Source organism: Chroicocephalus ridibundus, chromosome 2 (assembly GCF_963924245.1).
Source record: "Chroicocephalus ridibundus chromosome 2, bChrRid1.1, whole genome shotgun sequence".
NCBI lineage: Eukaryota > Metazoa > Chordata > Aves > Charadriiformes > Laridae > Chroicocephalus > Chroicocephalus ridibundus.
The window spans coordinates 118549796-118572435 of record NC_086285.1 but is presented as its reverse complement, the minus strand read 5'-3'; the positions used below and the strand labels follow the sequence as shown (position 1 = coordinate 118572435).

The window sequence follows — 22640 nt, the reverse complement described above, 5'->3', positions numbered from 1 at the left end:
AAGTGGCTCAGCAGCGGGAACATGTCCTTCCTTTAGCATGGCAATATCAAGTTACAAGAATCTGACTAAATACAACTCATCAGTTCAAAATTTGGTCCTACTTTTCTGCATGCAGGGATGATGAAATTCCCAGAAGGGTTTTTCTTTTCTTTCTTTTTTTTTTTTTCTTTTTAAGTGGGATGGCTGCAGTTACTTCCGATTTCAAGCAGTGTGGGCAAGGGCCGAGCGCGTTGGATGTTCAGGCTGGCTGGCTCATGGGTGGTGGTCTGAGACCACTCCCCCGGCGCTGCCTTCACTGCTGACGCTCGTCAGGCAGAACGGTTTATCTGCGTGGTCTCTCTGCTTCCACCCCTATTGCTGATGCAAATACCCTTTGCATTTGCGTAAAGTTTCCATTGATGTGTATTTGTATGAAAAGGGTATTACATAACAAACAGATTTAATCTGCAATAACAATTCGCTATTAACCTTGGCAATATCTTAGAATGCATTTTTTATAAACTGTAGGTAAGATTTTCTGCATGTTTTAATAAGGTGTGTGAGCCAGCCCTGTGAAGTGGTTAGATCTTTCCACTAAGCTACTGAACTTTGGATCACGCCGATGCGTTTTCTTGGAGAATTGCCCAGAGTACCTTTAGCTTCTTCGCTACTTTGGTTGTTGCCCCAGGGGTAGGCCATTACCTTTGATTTAACGGAGTACAGCAAAGGGAAAGTTAGAACTTTATTACTGATTTGACACTTTGTTCTCAGGTAAATTTTATTAGTTGAAACCCTTGCCTTAGCCAGAGGAATTGATATCCGGGTGTATTACTGATTCTCCAGGTTTGTAGCATCCAGAAAGTAATTCTAATCAGAAAGTAATAAGAAGGATCTAGAAGTAAGGTTTATGGCAGGTGCTGTTACCTAACAATATAAATCCTCTATTAAGTAATATCTCACGCTGACAGATTTTAGCTTGTTATGTTATTAACACATTGTTAATTAAAACTGTGTCTGCAAGAGCTGGACACATAGCCATTTATTTCTGTATCCTTTAAAATTATTTGCTTTGTTATGTCTTCAGGCTTCAAAAAACGTCTGACCGATCCTTTCTGGATTGAAATTCTAACAGTCTTTTTCCATATTAATTTATACATTACTGACATTCCTATGAATGTGATTATTCATTCTTACCAGTGCATAGTCCTCCTGTGACAGGAATCTTAGACACGAGCTCCCGCACAATAGAGAAATCTGTTGCTGTTCCCAGTTTAAATATAACTGAACAGAGACAAAAGATCATGATGTTAACTATCTGTCTTTTTATTCTGTGTAATAACGCAGCAGCGCTCAATCTTTATCAATGAGCAGGTGACATCTTAACAATGCAAATGCATCTCATGGAACATTTCACATATGCTTTACATTCAGAACAACCTGGAGGAAACAGAGTAACTGGCTGAGGTGCAAAGTAATGATAGAAGCGTGTTTAAAAAAGATCTTATATATTTTGAATGCTATCAGCTGCCAACCGGGAGACACAGTACGGTATGAACAACAGGTCATAGTTTGGTTTCATTGCTACAGAGGATCCCCAAAATTGACAGAGAGAACATAAAGACTCATTGGTTATTTTGCGTGCAATTCTTTATACTCAGAGAATGCTTCATTGCAGCTCTGGCAATGACCAGCCTCTTGCAGTTTTGAGACGTCTGGGCCAGCTGCACAAAGGAAGTTTATGCTTATGCTTTGCAGTCTTAATGCCCTCAGGAAGCTATAACATTGTATTATGGCACTATCCCCTTTAATGTAAAGTAGTTCCTTTTGCCAGGGACATCCATTTAATGTATTTTTAGAAAATACAGACAGATTTACAGAAGACTGGGCCATTGTGCCCTAAATTTTTTTATATCATTAGAGAAAGATGCAGGAGGATTTTTAAATGAGGAAACCACAAAGAGAACGGTAAGAGGCAAAAAGCATGGCAAGAGTTCGTTACAAAGCCATAATGCATTTGTAGCATTTCAGTAAGACCACATTTTCCAGGCTATTTTACGAGGGGCAGAAAGGAAGCAGAGGGGAGAAAAAACCCCAAATAATTCACAGAGGACTCCAGAAGAGGGAAAGCTACTTGCAGAAAGGAGAGCTAAAATGAGATGGCTCACAGGTGACTCCAAAGAAGTGGTTACAAACCTGGAGAAAGTTAACTCGCCCAATTCATTTTCCTGCCAATGGAGCGAAAGGTCAATGGCTCCGTGTTTTACATGAAAGCTCCACCGTAACAAAAGCACAGACCTTCAAGCTTAGATACGAGAAGACCGTTAAGAAGTTTTAATTGGAAGCTTTTGTTATTAGAAACTTAAGTTACAGTATCATTTATAAGCAGTGAGAAGGAATAATGTTTTCCTTGTATAGATATGCTTTTTTCTACTGTGAATATATATTTCCTTCTACGGTGCCCTGTGATCTATTTCATTTTATTTGCCTGCAATTCTCAGTGTTAAGCTTCCTAACTGTCTTTCATCTCCCATTAATCGGGCTGTGTTTTGTAGTTATAATAAATGGGAACTTACAGACCTTGGTATCGTCCACCTCAGATAAGATGATCCTATTAAATCTAATCCAAATTAACTGGAGGAGAACCTTCTGCCCTTGATACTTATATGGATACTCAAAGAGAGAGATTTGTGGTTTAGTCTGGAGAGCAAATCTGCTCTCCTTATGTAATTGATTTGGGATTCAAATGAGCTGTTATGGCAATCTAAACATGCTGTTAAAGAGCGTGGTTGTTTTAGACATGCACTCTCAGTGTATTGAACACTATATTTGATCCTTTTTCATTAAACTTTCCAAAACTTTCCTTAGGAGCTTCAGTTTTAAGAGGTACAAACCATATAGCTAAATCTTGCCAGCAGACGTTAACATATGCATTTCTTTGGTTATTACTTCTAATTTTAAGGTCAATGAAGGAAAATGCAAGCTGTAATACCTTTGCACCCTTCAACACGAGCAATAAGTAATAATGCAGGCTTCGAAAGGATGACTGGAATTGAGAGTTTTTTATAATTGAAAATATTAGTATTACTTAAAGGCTTAAATAGCAAATAGTAAAGATGACTAGACAATAAAAAAATTACATTATCCCTTTCCTGTGGGAATTATTTACTTCTAACACAGGAATTGATAGATTTGGGGGTCCACATGAAATGCTATAGCCAAAGAAGGTAAATAATCCATGGAAGTTACTGTCAAATGGCAACACTCAGATGATGAAAGACTTGGAACTACTACTTATAAGAATAAAAAAAACCCCACGACACGGTGTTTACCCAAGGCTTACATTGCTATTTATTGTCATAACATTTCATCTTACTACGAGATTTAGTCACTTCTGGTCTGCTATAAAATGTATTGGGGGGAATTGTTTATTTTGACTTTAACAAAGATCTTTCCCGGTGAACCTGAAGAGAAGGAATCTTTACAATTGAAATTGTGTCTACCATTCATGACTTGAAATACTTGAAAATTCAGGCTCTTGCTTTCCAGAAGTTGTTTCCCATGTGAGAAAATTCAGAATATTCTAAGCACAGAACAAACAATGCATGAAATACAGTTCAGTGACTATGTGGATTTCTTCAATAATAAGAATTCTTCATCAGACTAATCTAAACAGGACAACTTATTTCTTTATGTAAAGATTATCCACTGGCTCCTCGAGAGCAAAAAACTTTTTACTAATTGTTCATCAACCTGGTATAGATTTATCTATGTTAAAGAACAAAACCTGAAACCCTAGTTGGCTATTATTGATTGTCCCAACAATGTGTGACATCCTGACTCCGTGGAAGCAATACAACTGAAGAAACTGAGGGGTAAAAAACAACTACCAAGAACCTTAAAACCAGAGAGACTTTTCTACTTTTTTGTTATGCATTGGGATTGCACTGGAATTAATACTTGCTAGTCATTATAACTTACATTTACACAAGTCTTTATACATTTTTCATTTCTTCTTGTCAGCATTAAAACTACTTCTGATAAGTAAAATCAGATGGAAGGGAATTGAAATCCAGGACTGGCTCCAGGTTGTGATGCAAAAATCTTTGCCATAATTGCTTTTTCTGAGGGGGGAAGGGAAGAAGGAAAAGAGTTTTTTGTGACTAGGGAAAATCTGCTTCAGGGAGCAGTCTGGTGGGCATGAGATATGAAATGTTACTTGATAAAGTTTAATTGTTCTTCATTTCTCCTTCTGGAAATTTTCAATGCCAACTAAGGCCAGTAAATCAATTGAGTATTTCCACAGTTTTGGTCACCTGAATATTTGACAATCTACTTCAAAGGCAGGGGGGCTTTACGCGTAGAAAGGGCTCAGTTGTTGCTGTCTGAAAAGATGATTTTGGAACGCCATCACCTCTAGGCTGATGGGTGTTTCTGTCCCACATGGCAGGCAGCCACGCAGGAGAAGCTGTTTCTGCAGAGCATCTCCAGAGAGGGCTCTGCCACTACATGCCAACCCTCCGCTCCTTCAGAAGCCTCAACCCCCTCATGCTTTTACCACATCCCATTCCCTCTAAAACTAGCTCTATAGCAGAGAAACCTCTGCATGTGCATACGTTTGCCTGGAACAAAGTTGCCATAAAAGAAAAAGCAACACAAGATTTGGTGTGAACAGCTTCTGCCACGCTGGAAAGCTGCAAAGGACCTGCAAAGCTGCAAAATTTTGGTAAGGGATTAATGACCAAAGCCAAAAGGGCTATTGGTCTGGCATCTTCTTCTATTAATCCAGCTAGCACCTCATTCCAAACACGCTGAGGACATGCTGCTGCACCTTGAGCAAGAAGGTGGCGGAAGGTGGGAGCAAACATTGCATTAAGTGGGAAGGAGGGTTTGTTTGTACCACTGTCTACTCCTGCCTAGGACCAGCCTTAGAAAATGTTTTAATTCTGCAAAAGAGGGTTGGCATCAGGGAACTGAAAAAAAAAAAAAAAAAAAAAAAAGAGAAAATGCTGCTTCTGAATGGTAGTGTAAGAAGCAGCCATGCCAGGGCTATTCAGTCCCGCCCTGTACTCAGCAGAATAAAGCAAATCAGGTCCCCTGACCTCCACCGTGGGTCATGGTCAGGTAAAGACTTGAATGTCAAAGAAAACAGTTCTGCTGGTTTAGTCCTGCAATTCGTGCTACATAACTGTAGCAGGTGCAACTGCTGTTCCTAATATAACTTGTCTTAATTTCATCCCCCCCAAAAAAAGGGAAAAAAAAAAGCCTATGGAGGAGACTTTCTGTCTCTGAAGATTACAAGAAAAATTACTCTCTTTCTGAGGTTTTTATATAACCAAATTCTAATAAGCAGAGATGATGGACTCCTGCTTATTCGGGCAAATCAGCTTCTTAAAGCTACAGAAATATTTGCATAAAGCAAGCAGGATTCAGCAGCCTGTAAAAAGCACATAAAAGAAACACCAGGTTAAAATAACCAAACAAGAAAATGGATGGTTTTAAGAACATACTGCATTTATTTGGCCCCAGAATTCCTAGCATTGTAACAAACTCCCAAAGTTTCACTCCTTAAAGTGCTTCAAACTCCATTTATATTATTATTATTACTTTTAACATTAATGTACATTTCTGTATAAACATCAGTCCAAAGAGATTTATATTTTTATAAAATTCTTTATATTAGTGGATCAAATTTGCTCTCAAGATGACCAGCATTAAGGCAAATTTCCAAAATTAAGACACTGGAGTTACTCAAGTCTTTGCTGTTGTGGGTGAGAGCAGAATTTGGCCCAGCAAGGTATATACAATTATATTTTCTGCATATATTTCAAAAGGCACAACGGATTACCTTGGAAATCAATAACATTTAAAAGGGGGTTTCTCAAAGCGAATACTTTTAATTTGCTTTGGCGCAGTCCACACCCAGGGGATGCATCTGCTCGCCAGCTGTTCTGAATGACCAGCCTGATGACAGGGACACGGGGATCAGCAAAAGGGGAGCCCAGGTTGCATGAATTCACACAGTACTTCAGCAGACCCAACCTGCTGTGTGTACAAGTACCGTAACAGCAAAGTTACTTCGTCGGGCACCCGTGCAAACTCACTACACCGTGAACCTCTGAAATTCTCCTGGTGGAGACATGTTTGTCATTGATGCTAATATTCCGAAGACAGCCAAAAAATGGGTCTTTAACTGGATGCCACTGTGTGTCCAAATTTGCTACAAAAAAATGAGGTAGAAAGATCAAATTAATAAAAAGAGAATGATTTTAAAGACCATTAATTACTGCAAGGCTTTCAAAAGAGGGGAAATGATATAAAACTACATGCATGAATAGGACTTTTGTTTTGGAAAGGAAAAAAAGCCACGTAGATATATGAAAAAATAAGCAGCAATAATATTACCTGGAATTTTGCCAAAGTAGAGTGGCTGATGCACCTGTCTGGGAGGAGAGGGCGGAAGTCCAGTGGTAGAGTTACTCTGTGTGCCCACCTCTAGCTGCACCGTGTTGTCCTTCTGAGAGACTGCGAAGAAGCAGGTAAATAAGTACTCCTTCTCAACCCTATTAAAGAATCAACTAGATATGGCACTATTTTTAAATAGCATCTGTCTTGAAATTTAACTCATAGGAAAAATAGATTTTATTTTAATTCAAAGTCAGATTGACACATCTAAGTACTCTGTGGCTAATAGAGCCCCAAAATCCTTCTTATGTAAAACCTTGAATTAACACAAGACACTTACATTGTTCTAAAGAGTATTCTCAGAATAAGCAGAAGTGAAATGATTAATAAAAATCTGGAGCTGCAGTGCTCTGTCCTTTCAGAGTTTGAGAAGAACTGGTATGATACAACGTACCTGCAATAGTGTGCCACTGTCCATCAGACAGAGGTTGCTCAGGTGTGACTGATGTCTGGAATTCTCCAGCACCACTATTTCCAGCAGCAATGACCTGTAAAAAAGTTATCTTTTAAGTTACCGTGGCAAAGAAAAGACCAACAGAAAAATACAGTACTTTAAGTAATTTACTCATCTTGTGATGGCTGGGTTTCACCTAGTTTTAAGAGTCACAGTCATTGTATACATATTTCAGAAATTACCCTCTCCAAGAGGAAAGTAAATTTCCCTAATAGATTTTACAAGCATAAATACATACCTTTGTCTCTCCCTCACAATCTTACAAAATTATTTTAATTCTTTTGACGTAATCTCTCTGAGACAAGGTCTTTCCTACTAGGCCTTCCTTTCCTTTCCCAAAGCAGTCATCTACATGCTTGGCATCTCTGGAGAGAACCTCTGCAATATATTTTTCTGGCCTTTTGCACAATTTTGGACTACTCATAATTCACTCATGAAGCTTGGAGCTTGATTATTTACAATGACATTTTGAACAAGCACCTGCTTGTCCTTTCTCACATCTTGCTTCTCATTCCTTGTGAATTTTTCTCAACATCTTCCTTTCAAACTCTTTTGGTGTGATGGTTACAACAGACTTGGTAATGGTCAGGTAACTGATATGCTGATACACTTCCTATCAGGTGGATTGATGGTGTCCCATTCACCTTTTATTCCTTCCTGTGGCACCCTGTCCACACTGACAGCCATCATTAATCTAAGTTACTGCTGAAAGAAGTGGTCAGTCTTGCCCTTAAGGGGTCCCCAGCTGTTGAGGCCCCTGCTTCCATGTGCTAGTTGTGTCTTGAGCCAGATCAGTGATCTGGAAATCTAACTGACGACAAAAAGATAAATAATAAAACCAAGTTCCCTAATCTGGGAAGAGAAGAGCAAAGCTGAGCTTTCTGAAGTTAGGTAGACTCATGCTAGTTTAAACTGTGCCATCAGACAGCAGGTTCTGCGGACCACTGACATCTTTCTAAATGATGTCTCTCCAGCAGCAGTCACAGTAGTTTTGTAGTCCAAGACTCAAGTTCTGAAGCTGTTACGTTATGAAAAAGCAACAGTGATAATAATCACCACGACACACCATCAACTAGAGGAGAAGATGCTAACTAACACAAAGCAAGACTGCTCAAGTTCTGTAACAGACGTGGTTACGAAACTGCATCAGTACAGCCACGTGATGACTGACCTAAGAGCGGGAATAAGCCATGGAGTTCTGTAGCCTCTGGACAAAACCCCAGTGGGTTTTTGCAAAGGCTCAAAAGCTTGAGAAAATTTAGACTGTGCCCCACTGCTGACCACTGTGAAAAAACCATGTGCAAGCTAGTGTGCACACAATGGAAGTTGCTAATGTAGGCATAGAGACAGATTAAATGCTCAAATTTCCATGCGATGGTTTTAAACAACTCTGAGGAAGTTGTTTAACCTGTAGACAAATGTTGCAACACATAAGTCCAGAGTTCAAGGTCAGAATTCCCCCTGCTGTATGAGGGCAACGCAGCTGAAATGGAAACACAGCCTGTACTTACCTTTCCTCCTTCCATGTAAATAGTCAAGTAGTTGTCTTGCTTGCTTCCAGCATGGAGCAGTATACCACTTGAACTCCTCGGTCGGATGCTAAATACAATCCTGAAATCCAAGCCCATCAGCAAATTACCTGTGGAGAATTAAACAGTGGGTTGAGGAATGATCAAAGGAGGAGAAAATTGGAAAACCACATAATTAATTTAGTAAATCAAGTAAATAAAACCTTACACATAGACGCAAACACATTTAAGACGTAATTCCATATACTATAATCTCTACACAGCTTACCAATGGTGATATATCCTCCTTCGTTAAAGAAATAAATCCCCGTCTCCATGGGAACATCCAGACATGGAAGTACACCATTTTTTTGCTGAGGTGCATTCATGATTTTTCCATTCATCTTAAAATTCCTCAGGCAACCCTTGAAACTTTTCATTGGTATATTCTGAAAGCATATTTCAAAATATGAATACTCAAGCATGATGGCAATTTTTAGTAAGAATATCCATTAGTTCTTTTGTATTGTTGGACTGTAGAAAGCCAACTGGCACTAAAGTCACCTAAAACCCATCTCTGATGCAGTGAAAAGGTATTCCAGAATTTTAAAAAAGAGCTTAAAACATGAAAGTAACAGTTGATTTTGAGTTAACATAACTCCTGCTTGCAGAACAGAAACTTCCCAATGATGTGTCAAAAAGACAATGCAACAGGAGTTGTGAAGTCTCAAATACACCCTTCTCTTCTAAGAGGCTATTTATTTAAATCTGATTTTATAAAAGGCCCTGCATCATTAATTGTCCAATTTTTGAAATAAGAGGAACCACACATATTTCAGATTAAATCCACTTCTACATTCATAATTCCTTAATGAGAAGGATTTCTTTGCTTCTCTATAGATTATCACTTAGTCCACTGAGGTAAATATTCTGTGGGAAGAGGGTATTCCTGGAATTATAAATGTGACTTTGGGTTTTTCTATTTTTTAAAGAATAGAGAGGAAAACAGTACATGGTTGTCATCAGTGTCCCAGCAACAAACGTTGAAAATATGTGCCCAGCTGAGAGCTGTGTGAACAGGTGAGGAAAAAGGTCTTTAATGAACAACTGCAAACACTACAGATGGTGCTCAGTCAGTGCTTGGAAAAACCCCCAAACCTTTTCAACACGGAAATCCTGCATATTAACACTTTCACATGTAATTAGTGCAGCATGGGGAGTGTGGGGGGGTGGATGCGTCAATTATTTACCTCTCTTTTCAGTGATGGCAGCCCTCCTACGTAGATTGGTGGCTTAATGCTGATGGCGGAATTTGTTGTTAATCTTCCATGCTGGGCCCTTAGACCATCAACAACAAGGAGGACGTTCTTCCCATCTGTGCTGAAGACCACCTTTGCAGGGTGCAAACATAACAGAATGAGAAATCCCAAAGCCAAGGAAAGCCACTGGAGATTTTTTTTTTCTTTAACTTAAACACCGTATTGTTGAAATATTGAAACTGAAAATAACCTGCTAGGACCATCAGTCCCTACAAGAGAGGCGTGTCAACCACATGAACTTTCAGGCATAGGAATTAACTTCAGATAACCAAAATCAGATTTCTAATAAATTAAAAATTCAATAGGCTGGGCCTGCTGAATGCTAGCTGTGGTGTCACCATGGTTGTTGTTCCAATAGTACTTACAGTGTGCCATTGCCCATCATTGTATTTAGTGCTGGTTTTGATTTTGGTTCGTTTTCCTCCAGAGCCAAGTGAAAAGACAAAACGTCCTTTTGAAATATGAAGAGCCATATAAGAAGCCTCAGACCTTTCCTCCATGAAAACTATTAATCCTCTTGATGATCGAGTCCGTACATCTACAGAGAAATGTAACCTGTAGTGGAAAGTAAGCATATTGAAATATAGGTCTGTTTCCTTAGTTGTTGTATTCTTTCTGTTCTCCAGAAAAATGCCAGTGAAACTCCATTTGTGAAATGCAGAATAGCTTTTGGGTGAAATTGCAGTGCTCTACATTGCCTGCATTTCTGAAAGTGAATGAAAGTCAACATATTCAGGCTTAGGATTTGGCAATGATATGCACTGTAATTGTCCACCACATCCAAGTCAATCTACTCAGTTTGGGTAAATGTTAGCAAAGAAAAAAAAATGCATGAACCTTTAGAACCACTCTCGTCTTACACCCCAAGACATAAGCAAGAAGAAAATCCTAACTCTTAGCACCCAAAGATTCAAGCAGTTTTGACAATTCGAGTATTAGGAGGAGAACAGAAAATATCTGTATTACCTGTCTGTAGATGACGGTAGAGAAAATGTGTAAGATATGAAACTCTTGGGGGTGTTTCCAAGAAGATATGCTTCACTGCTGACATATAACTGAGTTGGCAAAGTGTGTTTTTTTGGGTTTTGCACATTAGTGGCTTTCAAATAATCAGGGTATTTTTCGTTCTGTACCTGTAAGATCGAATTGAAACATTTACTATGCGTGAACATGAAAAAACAACACTTCAATCTACACATTTAAGAGTTCCCATCTGGGGCAGTCAACAGCCTTCTCTAACTGACAGAGAAGCTGTTGTCATTCTGGACAGGTATGGGTTTAGCGTGGAGGTTCAACACAGAAAGAACTTGCTTCAGATATGAGATGGAAGGAAAATAATAACATCTGAATCTAGTTCTAGAAGCCATGGCTGTGCAGACAAAGCCTTGGCGTCAATATGGAGTGAAGACAACAGTAAAAACAAGCATACCTTAAGCATCTTAAACTTGAGAGGGTTTTTAAATTCTTTCAGCAGCAGTGGTTCAAGGTTCTCGTATTTGCGGCAAGCTCCAAGGGACACACCATTCTTTGAAGTATAATTAACGAGATTTTGAACCTCAGGGAGCTGACCTGCCCTAGAGTGATGAAAGCAGTAAGTGCTGTGACACAGCATTCCTTTCCTTTAGCGTAATCAGCAACATATTGTAAAACTGTTCTGTACAAAATAGATTTCCCAGTGACCTGATGTTGAAAGTACCAATTTTTATTTTTCAATGAAAAATGTAGGTTCAAAATGCTGTAAAAAGTATTCATACTTGTGGTGGTCCTGACTATTTGTTTTTGGCTATGGAAAAACCTGGGATGTGTTTTTCTCATCTCTTCTAAGCAAAGTGTTTTTTTGCTAAAAGCTATCTATTTAAAAAAAACCCAAACAAATATTTCCATTGAAAAAAGGAGAAAAAATGAGAGCAGCCTTGATTGAGTAAGATTTCTGGATCAGACTACAAGGCTTTGCTGGTTAATTATGCATAACCAGTGGCAGATCAAGAAAAAATGGCAACATCAAGTCCTGCTAACTCAAGGATTCACTCTCTCCTTAAATAAGATGTTCTAATGAGACTTGTCAAGCAGTAAAGCCCATCACAACTTAATATTTATCTTTAGTGTTACAGAGAAATTATCAGAAAGGCTGTCAAAACCAATTTCTTATGTGCGTACAGAATCATATAAAGTAATACTATCATTTTGTAAGTTGTACACAACATTGCTAATCAGTAAATTACAAAACACTTTACAGATAGAAAAAGTAATGAAGCTCCTCGCCCATGTTTTTTGGGTTTTTTTTTAGGAGGAGAGTGGTAGAGTTGGGAGCAGAACCTGTCCTTCTTCAAATCTGGTCCAGTTCTCCATTCACTTGATCAAACTAGCTACAATGTTAATTCTCCATCTATTTTTGTACTAAAAGCAGGAGGTTAATGTACAGGTTACCTCATTGTCTTGCAGTGCTTTAAATGAAGATATAATTTCAGCAATCTGATCTAGTAAATATGTCTCTGCGCGTGGCAGGGGGGTTGGACTAGATGATCCTTAAAGGTCCTTCCAACCCAAACCATTCTGTGATTCTATGATAATCAAATCAAAATACACTATTTTCTTAAACTCTACACATGTATAAATGTTCATCAAAAGTTAGCTAAAACAAAGCCCCACTGGGACATCACCTGTGACTCAAGGAATGCTTTTCTTTGAACAACATATTTATGCATAATTTTTCTCCTAAATTTTGCCTGTAAGACGTCTCTAATAACCAGACAAACACATGTGAAAAAAGAGACAACATAAATCAGGCACCTGATTTCTATACATATGCTCTCATTTGTTTGTGGAACTGTTTTGGTTCTGTCAGAATGTGCTTTGCTCATTTCATTACCTGGCTCCCTGTGTAGCTATAATGATACAACCTAGCACATCTTTTTGGATGCCCTGTTGGGACACTTTCAATTCACTATGTTGAGTTCATCCTTTGATTAAAAGACTACTGAACATGCTAAAAAGGTATGATTAAGAGTGAAATTCTATTGCATCTGAACAGCAGATTTAATTACAACTTGATACCATGTATAACGTGCCTGAATGAAAAAATATTTGGGGGCAGCAAAGTTATGCATTTGTGAAGGCTTCACACATGTAGAAGAAAAGCAATTTAGCAAAAAGTGATTTTAATATGATTAAAGAAGGAAAACAGGCCAAAATGCATGAAACAAAATTCTTTCTAAGCCAAATACCTTTTTATAAAGATGTTTGAGATGCAACCTTCAAAATCACCTCCACCAAATGTTATAGGTTCGATTAATGCCTGTGCTGTTAGAGGCTCAACTGTGCTTGATGTTGAGTCATCATCAACCAGCAGACGTAGTCTGAAACAAAGTGAATAAAAGCACAAAATCTAAAGAAAGAGTTAGTTATGAACCTAAATTAAATATATATATATTAAAAAAGAACCCTTTGACAGATGTGTTTTCTTGTTACATTGTAATTATGCTAGAGCTTAATTAGCTACTTCTGTGATTTTTTCAGTATGTGCTCATTGACTGCTATGAAACTGCTCTGCTTTTCCATAGTAGATATTGAGCACGAGTTGAAGCTAGTACTTCAGTCCTACAGCGAAATCCTGGTCCAACTGAAATTAATGAAAAAACTCTCATTGACAACTATGGGACAGGATTTCAACCTTTGTGTCAAAATGGGGCACTTGACATGTTAGCCACAGCTAGTACAGATAATATTAAGTTATAATTACCCAAAGCTACAGCCAATCATTCAAAACTTTCCACTTTAACTAACACTTATGTCATTTTATGCGTTCCACACAAACCAATATGATTTAGGAGCTTTTCAGTAAATTTTCTCTTCTGATATCTACATAACAGATCATTACTGAAAAAACAGACACAATATTAGCTTCTTCCCTGTGCCTTTAACCACCTATGTTAGATACGATTTATAACTTGCAGTGACATATATAAAGGCTATGGGACAGGGAAGAGCTCCAAGGCTCCAGCTTGACAAGCAGTCAAAACTCACACAATCTATTAAAGACACACATAGTGATGTACAGCTGACACACCACAGGTACCAATGTGCACGTTTATAGACCAAAAATCTTTTGCTTCATTATTTCAGCACGCTTTGCTAGCAGAGGCCATTTTTAGCTGTGTACACAAAGAACAAGTCAAACAAAATTTTAATCTTCTTTCTCCAACCACAACATAAAAGAATCAGACAAAGAACTGGACTCACGTGTTGTCTGTTTTTATTACAGTCACATAATGTATTGACCCATCTTCATATTTCTTTTTCAGTTCGATTTCCGTCTCTCCCATCCTTGCACGTACAAAGCCAGGTCTCAGAAAGATGGTAAGAATATTAGGCTATAAAAGAATCCCACAAAATGGTCACGTAAATGCAAGTGCCTTTAGTTCTCCTTGATATTGCCATTAATACAGTTCTCAGTGGTCTCTTGTGGGAAAGAAATTTTCTTACACTAAAAGTGCATTTCTCAGTCATCTAGTACCAGATATTACACCCAGTTCTGCACAATTAGCATAAGTTCCTGTTTTTAAATACCTCTTCACTCTGAATACCAAACAGTCATTTAAAATACTGGTTTAAATTATTTTTACAAAAAAAGCAAAGGATTCAGTTCTCCGCATCTCAAATGCCTGGTGCGCACTCACATCTTAACTCCTCCAGCCAGCAAGAATGGGGTTCTGCTTGAACCTCCCTGCTTCCCGAGGGAACACAGCCAAAATCAACCCCTTTTCTCTGCATATTTGATCATGGTAACATTTACGTGTGGGCAGAATGCCAGTTTTTCCTGAGAAAATTTCCAGACAACTGTATTAGGCAACAGTTATCTTACTGGGATGGTGGTGTTCCCATGCATGAGCTACTCTGCAGAAGGCTCAAGTTCAAAGCTCAGTTACTTGTCAAACTACTTGTTGGCTGAGTGAGGAAATTGCCAGGATGAGTTTCTCTGGCCTATGACATGCAAGATGCCATGCTCAAAAGATGATTATAATAGCCATTTCTTGCCTTAAAATACAGGAATTTACATGAGATTTATGACACAAACTGACGCCGAACTGACAGTCACAAAGAGACATGGCTGATCCAGAAACAAAACCAATCACATATTCTAAGTTGAACATATTTCATACCCATAGATTGTAATTTAAAAGTGTTCCAGTCGATGCCATGGTCTGAAAGCCAAAGCCAACTTGGAAATCCTTGGGAAATGGGAAACCTGCCGCACTCAGGTTCAGTGTTCCCTTCTTGGAGAAAGCTGCAGATCTGATGAGCTGAAAGAGAGATAATAATGCTTTCAGTGATTTTCCTTTTAATCAGAAGAAATGGCAACATGGGACAACAACTGCCCTACTCAACACAATTGCGACCGACTCCAGTCGCACAAGGCAAACTGCAAGTACAATTATTTCAGTACGGAACAGACCGACTGAACTGGTTCCACCAGCAGTAACTATGATCTGAGAAATTCTAAAGGGAGATGAGGCTTGCTGGTATAACGAGCTGTTCATTCTCTAGCTATTCTTTGCGTTGACGTGATGGCTTTGAAGCTTTTCACATTTGGGGACACAAAAGTGACCACCTGGAGGAATGGTTCGTAAGTACGGAGCTGTGCAGTTGAGCTACATAACTGAAACCGTGTGAGTCATAGGACACAATATACCTGTGCCTTTTTGAACAAAACACGCCTTAATACATGAGAAGTTATACAGATACAGACAGAGAACGAAGGTCAGATCCTCTGCATAGGGAAATGGCCTGCAAAGAAATTGCTCTGTGAAAGGTTTGGGTGCCACAAAGGGAAAGCAAATGAGCACAAAGTTTCAGTACAGTGCCATAGTAAAAAGGGAAAATGGGATCATGCACCAGGTAAGTAGAAGCAAGTAGAAGCAGAAGGGTGGTTTTCATCTCTCCATGCACCATTGGTTAAGCCAACACTGGAATGTCACATTGTCCCATTTTAAAAAGAAGTGGCAAAACTCAAGGGTGCACAGAAAATAATCATAAAACGATCAGATGAGTGGATCAATAGCCTTACAATCAGAGACTTTGGTGTAAGTAGAGTCTGCTTAGTTCTTTCCAAAAAAAGTGGTGAGAGATCATTTAATTAGGAAGCATAAGCACCTTGGTGAGAGGAAAGATCATGAGTAGTATTCCGGCCTAATCAATAACAGCAACTGGAAGCCAAGTTTACATGGTAAATATGTATTCTTAATTGTACACAGTATTAATTAAGAGGGTGGATTATGTGCTGGAGCAAGCTATCACAGTAGGGGTGGAATCTCTTCTATTCCATATTTTCATACTAAGCCCAGGTTCTTTTATTATCATCACATGCTAACCAAAAATAATTCTTAACCTAAGTAAAACATAATAGTCCAGGATTTATAAACAAACCAGACTCTGCGAACTCCATCAGAAATTTTTACAGAACTTTGTTAGTTACCTTCCAGTCACCTGAACATTTCTTGCTGACACCAACAGTCTCGTCAAAAATAACAGACGCAGTGTTAGGGTTTTTCACATTCTTCATGCAGCCCCGGAATGGAGGTGTGGATATATTAAAGCTGGTTTCAGGGAGTGGAAGGAAAAAGGGTTCAGTAGCCTGGTATTTCAAAGCACACACCAGTACAGTAGCCTGTAAATGCTGACAATGTAAGAAATAGAAAAACAGAACAAGACCGATCTTTCTTGCACGCACATACTTCATGCTGATCAAACCCAATCTTCAGGATACACTCCAACAAAGATCCCACCATTAGCCAAAAGTCACAGATTACGATAATGTATTATACACTGGTTATTTTCTTATCACATAAGGTACCCAATGCAGAGTGTGAAAGAAATTGCCTAAGGAAAGAGTTTAGATGGAGTTTGCACACAAAGCCTGTGTATTACAGTCTTTTTATAGTTACTCACCGTTCCCGTAGAGAAAGTGGAATTCCACCTAGATAGTACTTGGTGAAAAGGAAGACATTTATGTTCGCTTCAATACCAAAACTGACGTGAACAGTATTCCTATTTCGGGCAAGCACCAAATGAATCTGAAATAGGTGAATAATGACAATTACTTCACTCAGCAGAAACAAAAATCGTTTAGCAGATTGAAAGCACAGAACAGGACATATTGGGGAGGGAGAGTGGGTTTCCCTTCTCTTGTTTACTAGGGACTTAAATCCAGAATAACTGCCGTAGTTCAAGGGTAATTTGAAAAATTCAGGCATTTAGCCAAAGCAAAGGCCTAAGGACTACTATCCAAATACAAGGTGAAGGTTTTATTTTCCTCAGGAAGATTGCCCTAAAAAAACACCTCACCTAACATTCAGATATTGCTTTCTATTTGCAGTTGAAGATTCAGGAGCTGCTGCCTGATACAAAGACTAGGTCAGTCAGCTGGCTGGAGGTAACTTGACCCAGTAGGGCACAAAGATTCCTTCCAGCAGACCCTGCGACCTACACTATTTAGATGAAGATGTAATAAGGGGAAAAGGGAGAATGACTCAACATGGCAGTCAAAGGTTTTAACAATGTCTTTCCAATTTCACTCTGGTAGCGCTACAAAACAGCCAGACTGAAGCTAAGTAGACAAGCAACAACAAAAAGACTACAACAGAGTAACCTCTGTAAAGATCGGCCTGGCCTGAAGAAATAAATCCTTAGGTGGTAAAAACACTAATCTAAGTATTAAGCTAATGATCGTAATTGCAATGTACACAGCTCTCTCTAAATAAAGCATTGCTCTGTCAAAGTTTTTTTTCTTTGGTGGTTTTTCTGTTAAAACTGAACTTATCCATATTCACAGGAAAGCATGACAGTAGAAAGATTAATTTTCACGTATCCAAACTAATCCCCAGCAGCCTGATCTCCTCAACACAAAAGGAAAACTTCACAACTAAACTCTACAACAGGATGTTTAGTGCCAGCTAATGTGCATTTTTACAAATAATAATCCCTTGATTGTTTAAAATGACATACTTGTTTGTATGTTCCATCATTCACGGTTGCATTGGTTTCTATTTCTTTTGGAGGCTCAGAGCCAACTTTGTATCTGAAAACTGCATGACCATCTTTAATGAGCACACTGATGAACTGATCCTGCAATAAAAGAAAATACCAACACAATTAAACTACCAACATTTCATATATATTTCACTGTCATGTGAATAATTTTAATGAAGCTATCTAGTTGCTTCAATAAAGCTTTTGGAGGAGAAGATAACACAAACTGGACTAAAGCTTATAATACTCAACCATAACTACTTTAAACTGTTATAAACAGATCTGGTATCAGCTGGTATCAGCTCCAGATGTATTCTCCAAATCTCTAGAGGACTTTTTGTCATTTCAAGATGTCTACTGACTTTTTACAGCAATGAGACCCAAAACATGTCACAGTGATTGCAAACATGCCTGTAATATTATTAGATAAGTAGTATCCCTGCTGTTTTGAGCACCTTTACAGGTATAAGTCACCACATCACTTTCTACATTCTTCCTTACTCTGTTGACACCCATATCCAGATTTGGGTAGACTGCACTTCCACTTTTGGAAGATCTCGGTATTTCAAAATTGGTTTGATTCAACTTACATCCTCCCTGCCTGCCCCAGGTTTTAAATTCTCTGCATGGTCTAATGGAGGAGCTACTTGGAATAATATTTTTTCTCAGCCTTGACAAAGTGAGTGTTCAGCAGCCATTATAGAATCATAGAATATCTCAAGTTGACCCATAAGGATCATCGAGTCCAACTCCCTGCTTCTTGCAAGACTACCTAAAACTAAACCATAAGACATTAAACATTAGCAGAATCTACTAACCATAGAATCATAGAACGGTTTGGGTTGGAAGGCACATTAAGGATCATCTAGTTCCAACCCCCCTGCCATGGGCAGGGACACCTCCCACTAGACCAGGCTGCTCAAAGCCCCATCCAGCCTGGCCTTGAACACTTCCAGGGATGGGGCGTCCACAACTTCCCTGGGCAACCTGTTCCAGTGCCTCACCACCCTCATAGTAAAGAGTTTCTTCCTAATATCTAATCTAAATTTCCCCTCTTCCAGTTTAAAACCGTTACCCCTCGTCCTATTGCTCCACTCCCTGATAAGGAGTCCCTCCCTATCTCTCCTATAGGCCCCCTTTAAGTACTGAAAGTGTCTGCCACACAGACAAAAAGAACAAACACTTTTAAGAAATTTCCTTACAGTTATTACAAAATCTAACACGTTCTCGAGTAAGCGAAGTTTTTAAGAATGTTCTTGGACCACAAAACAGACAGAAGCATTCCACAAATTACCTCATTTGCTGCAAAAAACACAATGCCTTCATCTGCAGTAGTCTCAATTGTCTGCTCGTAGCGTACTTGGCTGTGGATAATTGGTTCTTTCAGCGTGACACTGGCATAACCAGTGCCTTCAAAATAGCTTTGGTCAGTCTCTTCTTTATACCTGTAATAATTCAGTGTCACAGATGTGAATAAATGAGAGCAAAAACTATTACCACATGGACTTACTGTCATAATTTTGAAAAAGCTGAAGTTAAAGCATTTGGTACAGGGCCACTAATAGGGACAAATTCGGATCTAACACAAGTAAAGAGAAAACCTTCCACTGGCTTCTATTGGATTTGCATATGGTCTTTAGAGAGGAAATCATTAGTGACTGACTTTTTTGTACTTAATGTAATATTTACTTTATAAAGGAGTTGAATACATTAGACCATGAATTGTGTCTGGGTATTATAGCATGTAAATTGTTGGCCAGTGGACTGAGATTGACACAGATGTGAATTTTGCCAACGCTGAGGATTTTCTCTAAGAAATGTAGACATGACCAAGACTTAGAAAACAATCACCAGTTTAGTCACGGTGGCCATTCTTCTGGATGTGAAAAGACAAGGATTCATAATGACAAAATCACAGAACTATGAAACACTTCTGTGTTTATATCATACCTTCTGCAGGGTTGCACTTCAGTGGTATTGAGATTAAATGTCCTCTTGAAGTTGTAAAGGCTGATAATATGCTCATTTAGGTTGTCTAGTTCAATGCAGCCTTCATAATGAGGATAGTCCAGCTTACGTGGAGGCTGCAAAATAGTGTCATCAAAAACATTCCGTCAACAGCAGCTAACAAGATTTTACATTGACATGTAACTGCTAAGACTTACTGAAATATTAGTAAGACACAGAATATGACATGCTAAATATCATGAAATTAATATATCTTTGTATAAAAAATGCAAACCATCTGATACCACCCCAGGAGTACTGCAGCACAATTTAAAGCAGAGTCATCTGGATGAATTGGGAATAGTTCTTAGCAGGACTGGACAGGTTTCATGCTGTCCACGGCAGATGAAATACCACCATGCTCCCTTCTTTGAGTTCTAGCATACTAAAAGCCAGGCACCTTCTGTAGGTAGTAGCCTCTCTTTGCATCCCATCTGTTCCTACTGACATGGATAAACTTTTACACAGCCTTTGAAAGACTGGTAGTTTCAATCTTTACTTGTAAGAACAACAGAATGATTAACATGGAAATCTCTTTGAAAGACTGGTAGTTTCAATCTTTACTTGTAAGAACAACAGAATGATTAACATGGAAATCTCTTTGAAAGACTAAGCAACTCTTTGTACCCTAAAATCTGGTGGGTATCCTCCAACATAAAAGACAACAGTGCTGGGATCAAGATTTAGGAGAGTGTCGCTGCCTCCACTGCCTGCAGTCAAAGGGCTTTCATACTCCAGAGACGTTGGCATCGCTGCCTTGCTGTAATTCAGCTTTGCATACTGGTAAATCCTAAAACCAAAACAGACAGGCAAAATGTCACATCACACTAATAAAAGATGTTCTTAACAGGTTTTGGAAAAGACTGTTGTGCACTGTGGATCTCATACCTTTCAAACTTAACTTGATCCATAACGGCTTCCTCAGTTTTGCTTTGAGTCACAAATGGCTGCACATCTATTTCTACATCCCCGTCTCCCAAGTTATAGACACAAGTGAGGTGACCATCTTTCACAGCCATACCGATGTAGTCCTTGGAAGCCTAAGAAGAGCAAAGCAAATAATCATTAATAAATGATTACTGTTAATGAAGGTAAAATACAGCAGGACTTCCTCAGAGACTTCATCATACTGTGCATGAGTCATAAGAAATCCACCCACCTAATGATGAGAATTGTTAAGTTTATCAGTTCTGTGAAAAAAAAATTGTAATCATATATGTTGCACTGATTCAATGAATAATGTGTTGCACTGATTCAGTGAATATAGTCATAGAGAGTCATGTGTGGCTTTTTATTTTTATAACAATAGTAGCTAAAATAATTTTCACATTTGTAACATCTCCCAGCTAAAGCCATGAAACCATGACACCTTTACTAAAAATTAGACTCAACGGCTGTGAAATAAAAAAGATATTTGGAATAACACTCAGTCAAGGACAACGGTTCCTACTGAGGTGACTGGAAACAGTGATTTTCCCAAACAATTGACATTTTATTTCTCCAACATACCATATTTCACAAATAACAATTAAAATACTGTCAACAGATATCCTGGCCAGATATCAGGGGATAAAAAGGTGAAATCCAGTGTAGAACAACTACCTTTAAACAGCTTTCTGTGTATGCACAAGACCCACTACAGATACAGCTGCTGTCAGATAACAAGATTCAAAAATTCATAGTTAGAAACTGCATGCAGGAAATTTTTAAGATGTTTGATGGTGCTTAAGCAAGCCTGAATGCACAAGCAGGTCTGTACTATTCCACATATTCGGAAGAGAAAAAAATTAAGAGCTGAGGGACTGAATTTTAAAACTGAAATCATCGCTTTTTTTTTTAACCAACAGAGAAACTCACTGTGACTTATACTGTGAAAAGAGTCAAAGCTCTGAGGCAGCGGCTGGGCTGAGTTTGTGCTGACTGCTGCAGAACCTGACACTTCTGAGAAGACTGCGTGATGGTATCCATGACTGAGAAGTAATTTCCAAAGGAGCAAAACAGCAAAGCACCAAAGGGCAAAGCAGTCAGTCACCCAACAAGTTACTTTGCCGAGGGAGGAATGAACTATTCTTCACAAAACAGTTCTGCCACCAAATAATGGCAATTATAAAGAAATTGACTTCAGTCAAAATAAAACATCTCCCATCTGTTTCTCAAAGCGTGCTGTCTGTTCTAAAAATCAGATTAAATCTCAAAATATACCTACATCTTTATTACCCAGGTACAGTACAAACTTATTTGATGCCCTCTGGGGGGTGTCTAATGTTGTCTGAGGTCTTTGGAGAAAGAAAGAGAGTGAAGTATAGCCTTTCAGATCTTCAAGGTTGCTTGGAGGTCGAACCTCTACACCAGAGCTGCCATTGAACCTCATAGGAATAGCAACCTATTAAGAAAAACAAAGTTCAGTATGTTATAATTATCTATTGCTACTACTCCCACTTATTTCACTGCTGTGTTTAATTACAAAGTAACCTATTACATATCCTAGTCGTGTTGTGGCCATCAATTACTACAGATTTGGACCCTGATTCTACCAAACAATGTAATTAGGAAGCAGACTGGATAATACAGTATTCTGTATTATCAATACTTACCACTTCACACAGCACTTTTTTACCCCAGACATCAATTAATCAACCCTTACTGCAATTCTGACAAGTAACTGTTACCTTCAATACACAGACAGGGAAGGATGTGCCCTGCAGCTCTAAAGAGCAAGCCTATGAATTATTTAGATGACTACGTACCTATCCTGATGCTTCACTTAGCTGGACATGACTGTCCGTTGGAAATTATAACACGTCTCTGACATTAAGAAAGACGTGTCCTATTACAGCCATTTACACCGTGTCACAGATGCCTCTTATTCATTGTAATTGCAGGTTA

The 22640-nt window shown here is 38.7% G+C and overlaps 1 protein-coding gene across 4 annotated transcripts in view; it reads right to left on the bottom strand.

Moving 5' to 3' along the window:
* Positions 1–2999: 2999 nt before the first annotated feature.
* The window catches only part of LAMA3 (laminin subunit alpha 3), a 128098-nt gene continuing 108457 nt past the window's right edge, over positions 3000–22640 (bottom strand). For 3 of the 4 annotated variants that reach the window (XM_063326721.1, XM_063326723.1, XM_063326724.1), the window contains 20 exons: positions 21961–22137; positions 20643–20794; positions 20382–20544; positions 19698–19831; positions 19042–19192; positions 17724–17843; positions 16668–16792; positions 16195–16315; positions 14882–15022; positions 13962–14092; positions 12947–13078; positions 11152–11296; positions 10689–10855; positions 10088–10277; positions 9654–9794; positions 8693–8852; positions 8407–8534; positions 6836–6929; positions 6382–6501; positions 3000–6196 (listed from right to left, as the gene is read on the bottom strand). In XM_063326721.1, coding sequence (XP_063182791.1) covers positions 6051–6196; positions 6382–6501; positions 6836–6929; positions 8407–8534; positions 8693–8852; positions 9654–9794; positions 10088–10277; positions 10689–10855; positions 11152–11296; positions 12947–13078; positions 13962–14092; positions 14882–15022; positions 16195–16315; positions 16668–16792; positions 17724–17843; positions 19042–19192; positions 19698–19831; positions 20382–20544; positions 20643–20794; positions 21961–22137 — 2838 coding nt within the window. In that variant the 3' untranslated portion in view covers positions 3000–6050. The remainder of the gene's footprint in view (positions 6197–6381; positions 6502–6835; positions 6930–8406; positions 8535–8692; positions 8853–9653; positions 9795–10087; positions 10278–10688; positions 10856–11151; positions 11297–12946; positions 13079–13961; positions 14093–14881; positions 15023–16194; positions 16316–16667; positions 16793–17723; positions 17844–19041; positions 19193–19697; positions 19832–20381; positions 20545–20642; positions 20795–21960; positions 22138–22640) is intronic. The other variant, XM_063326725.1, reaches the window with a different exon arrangement.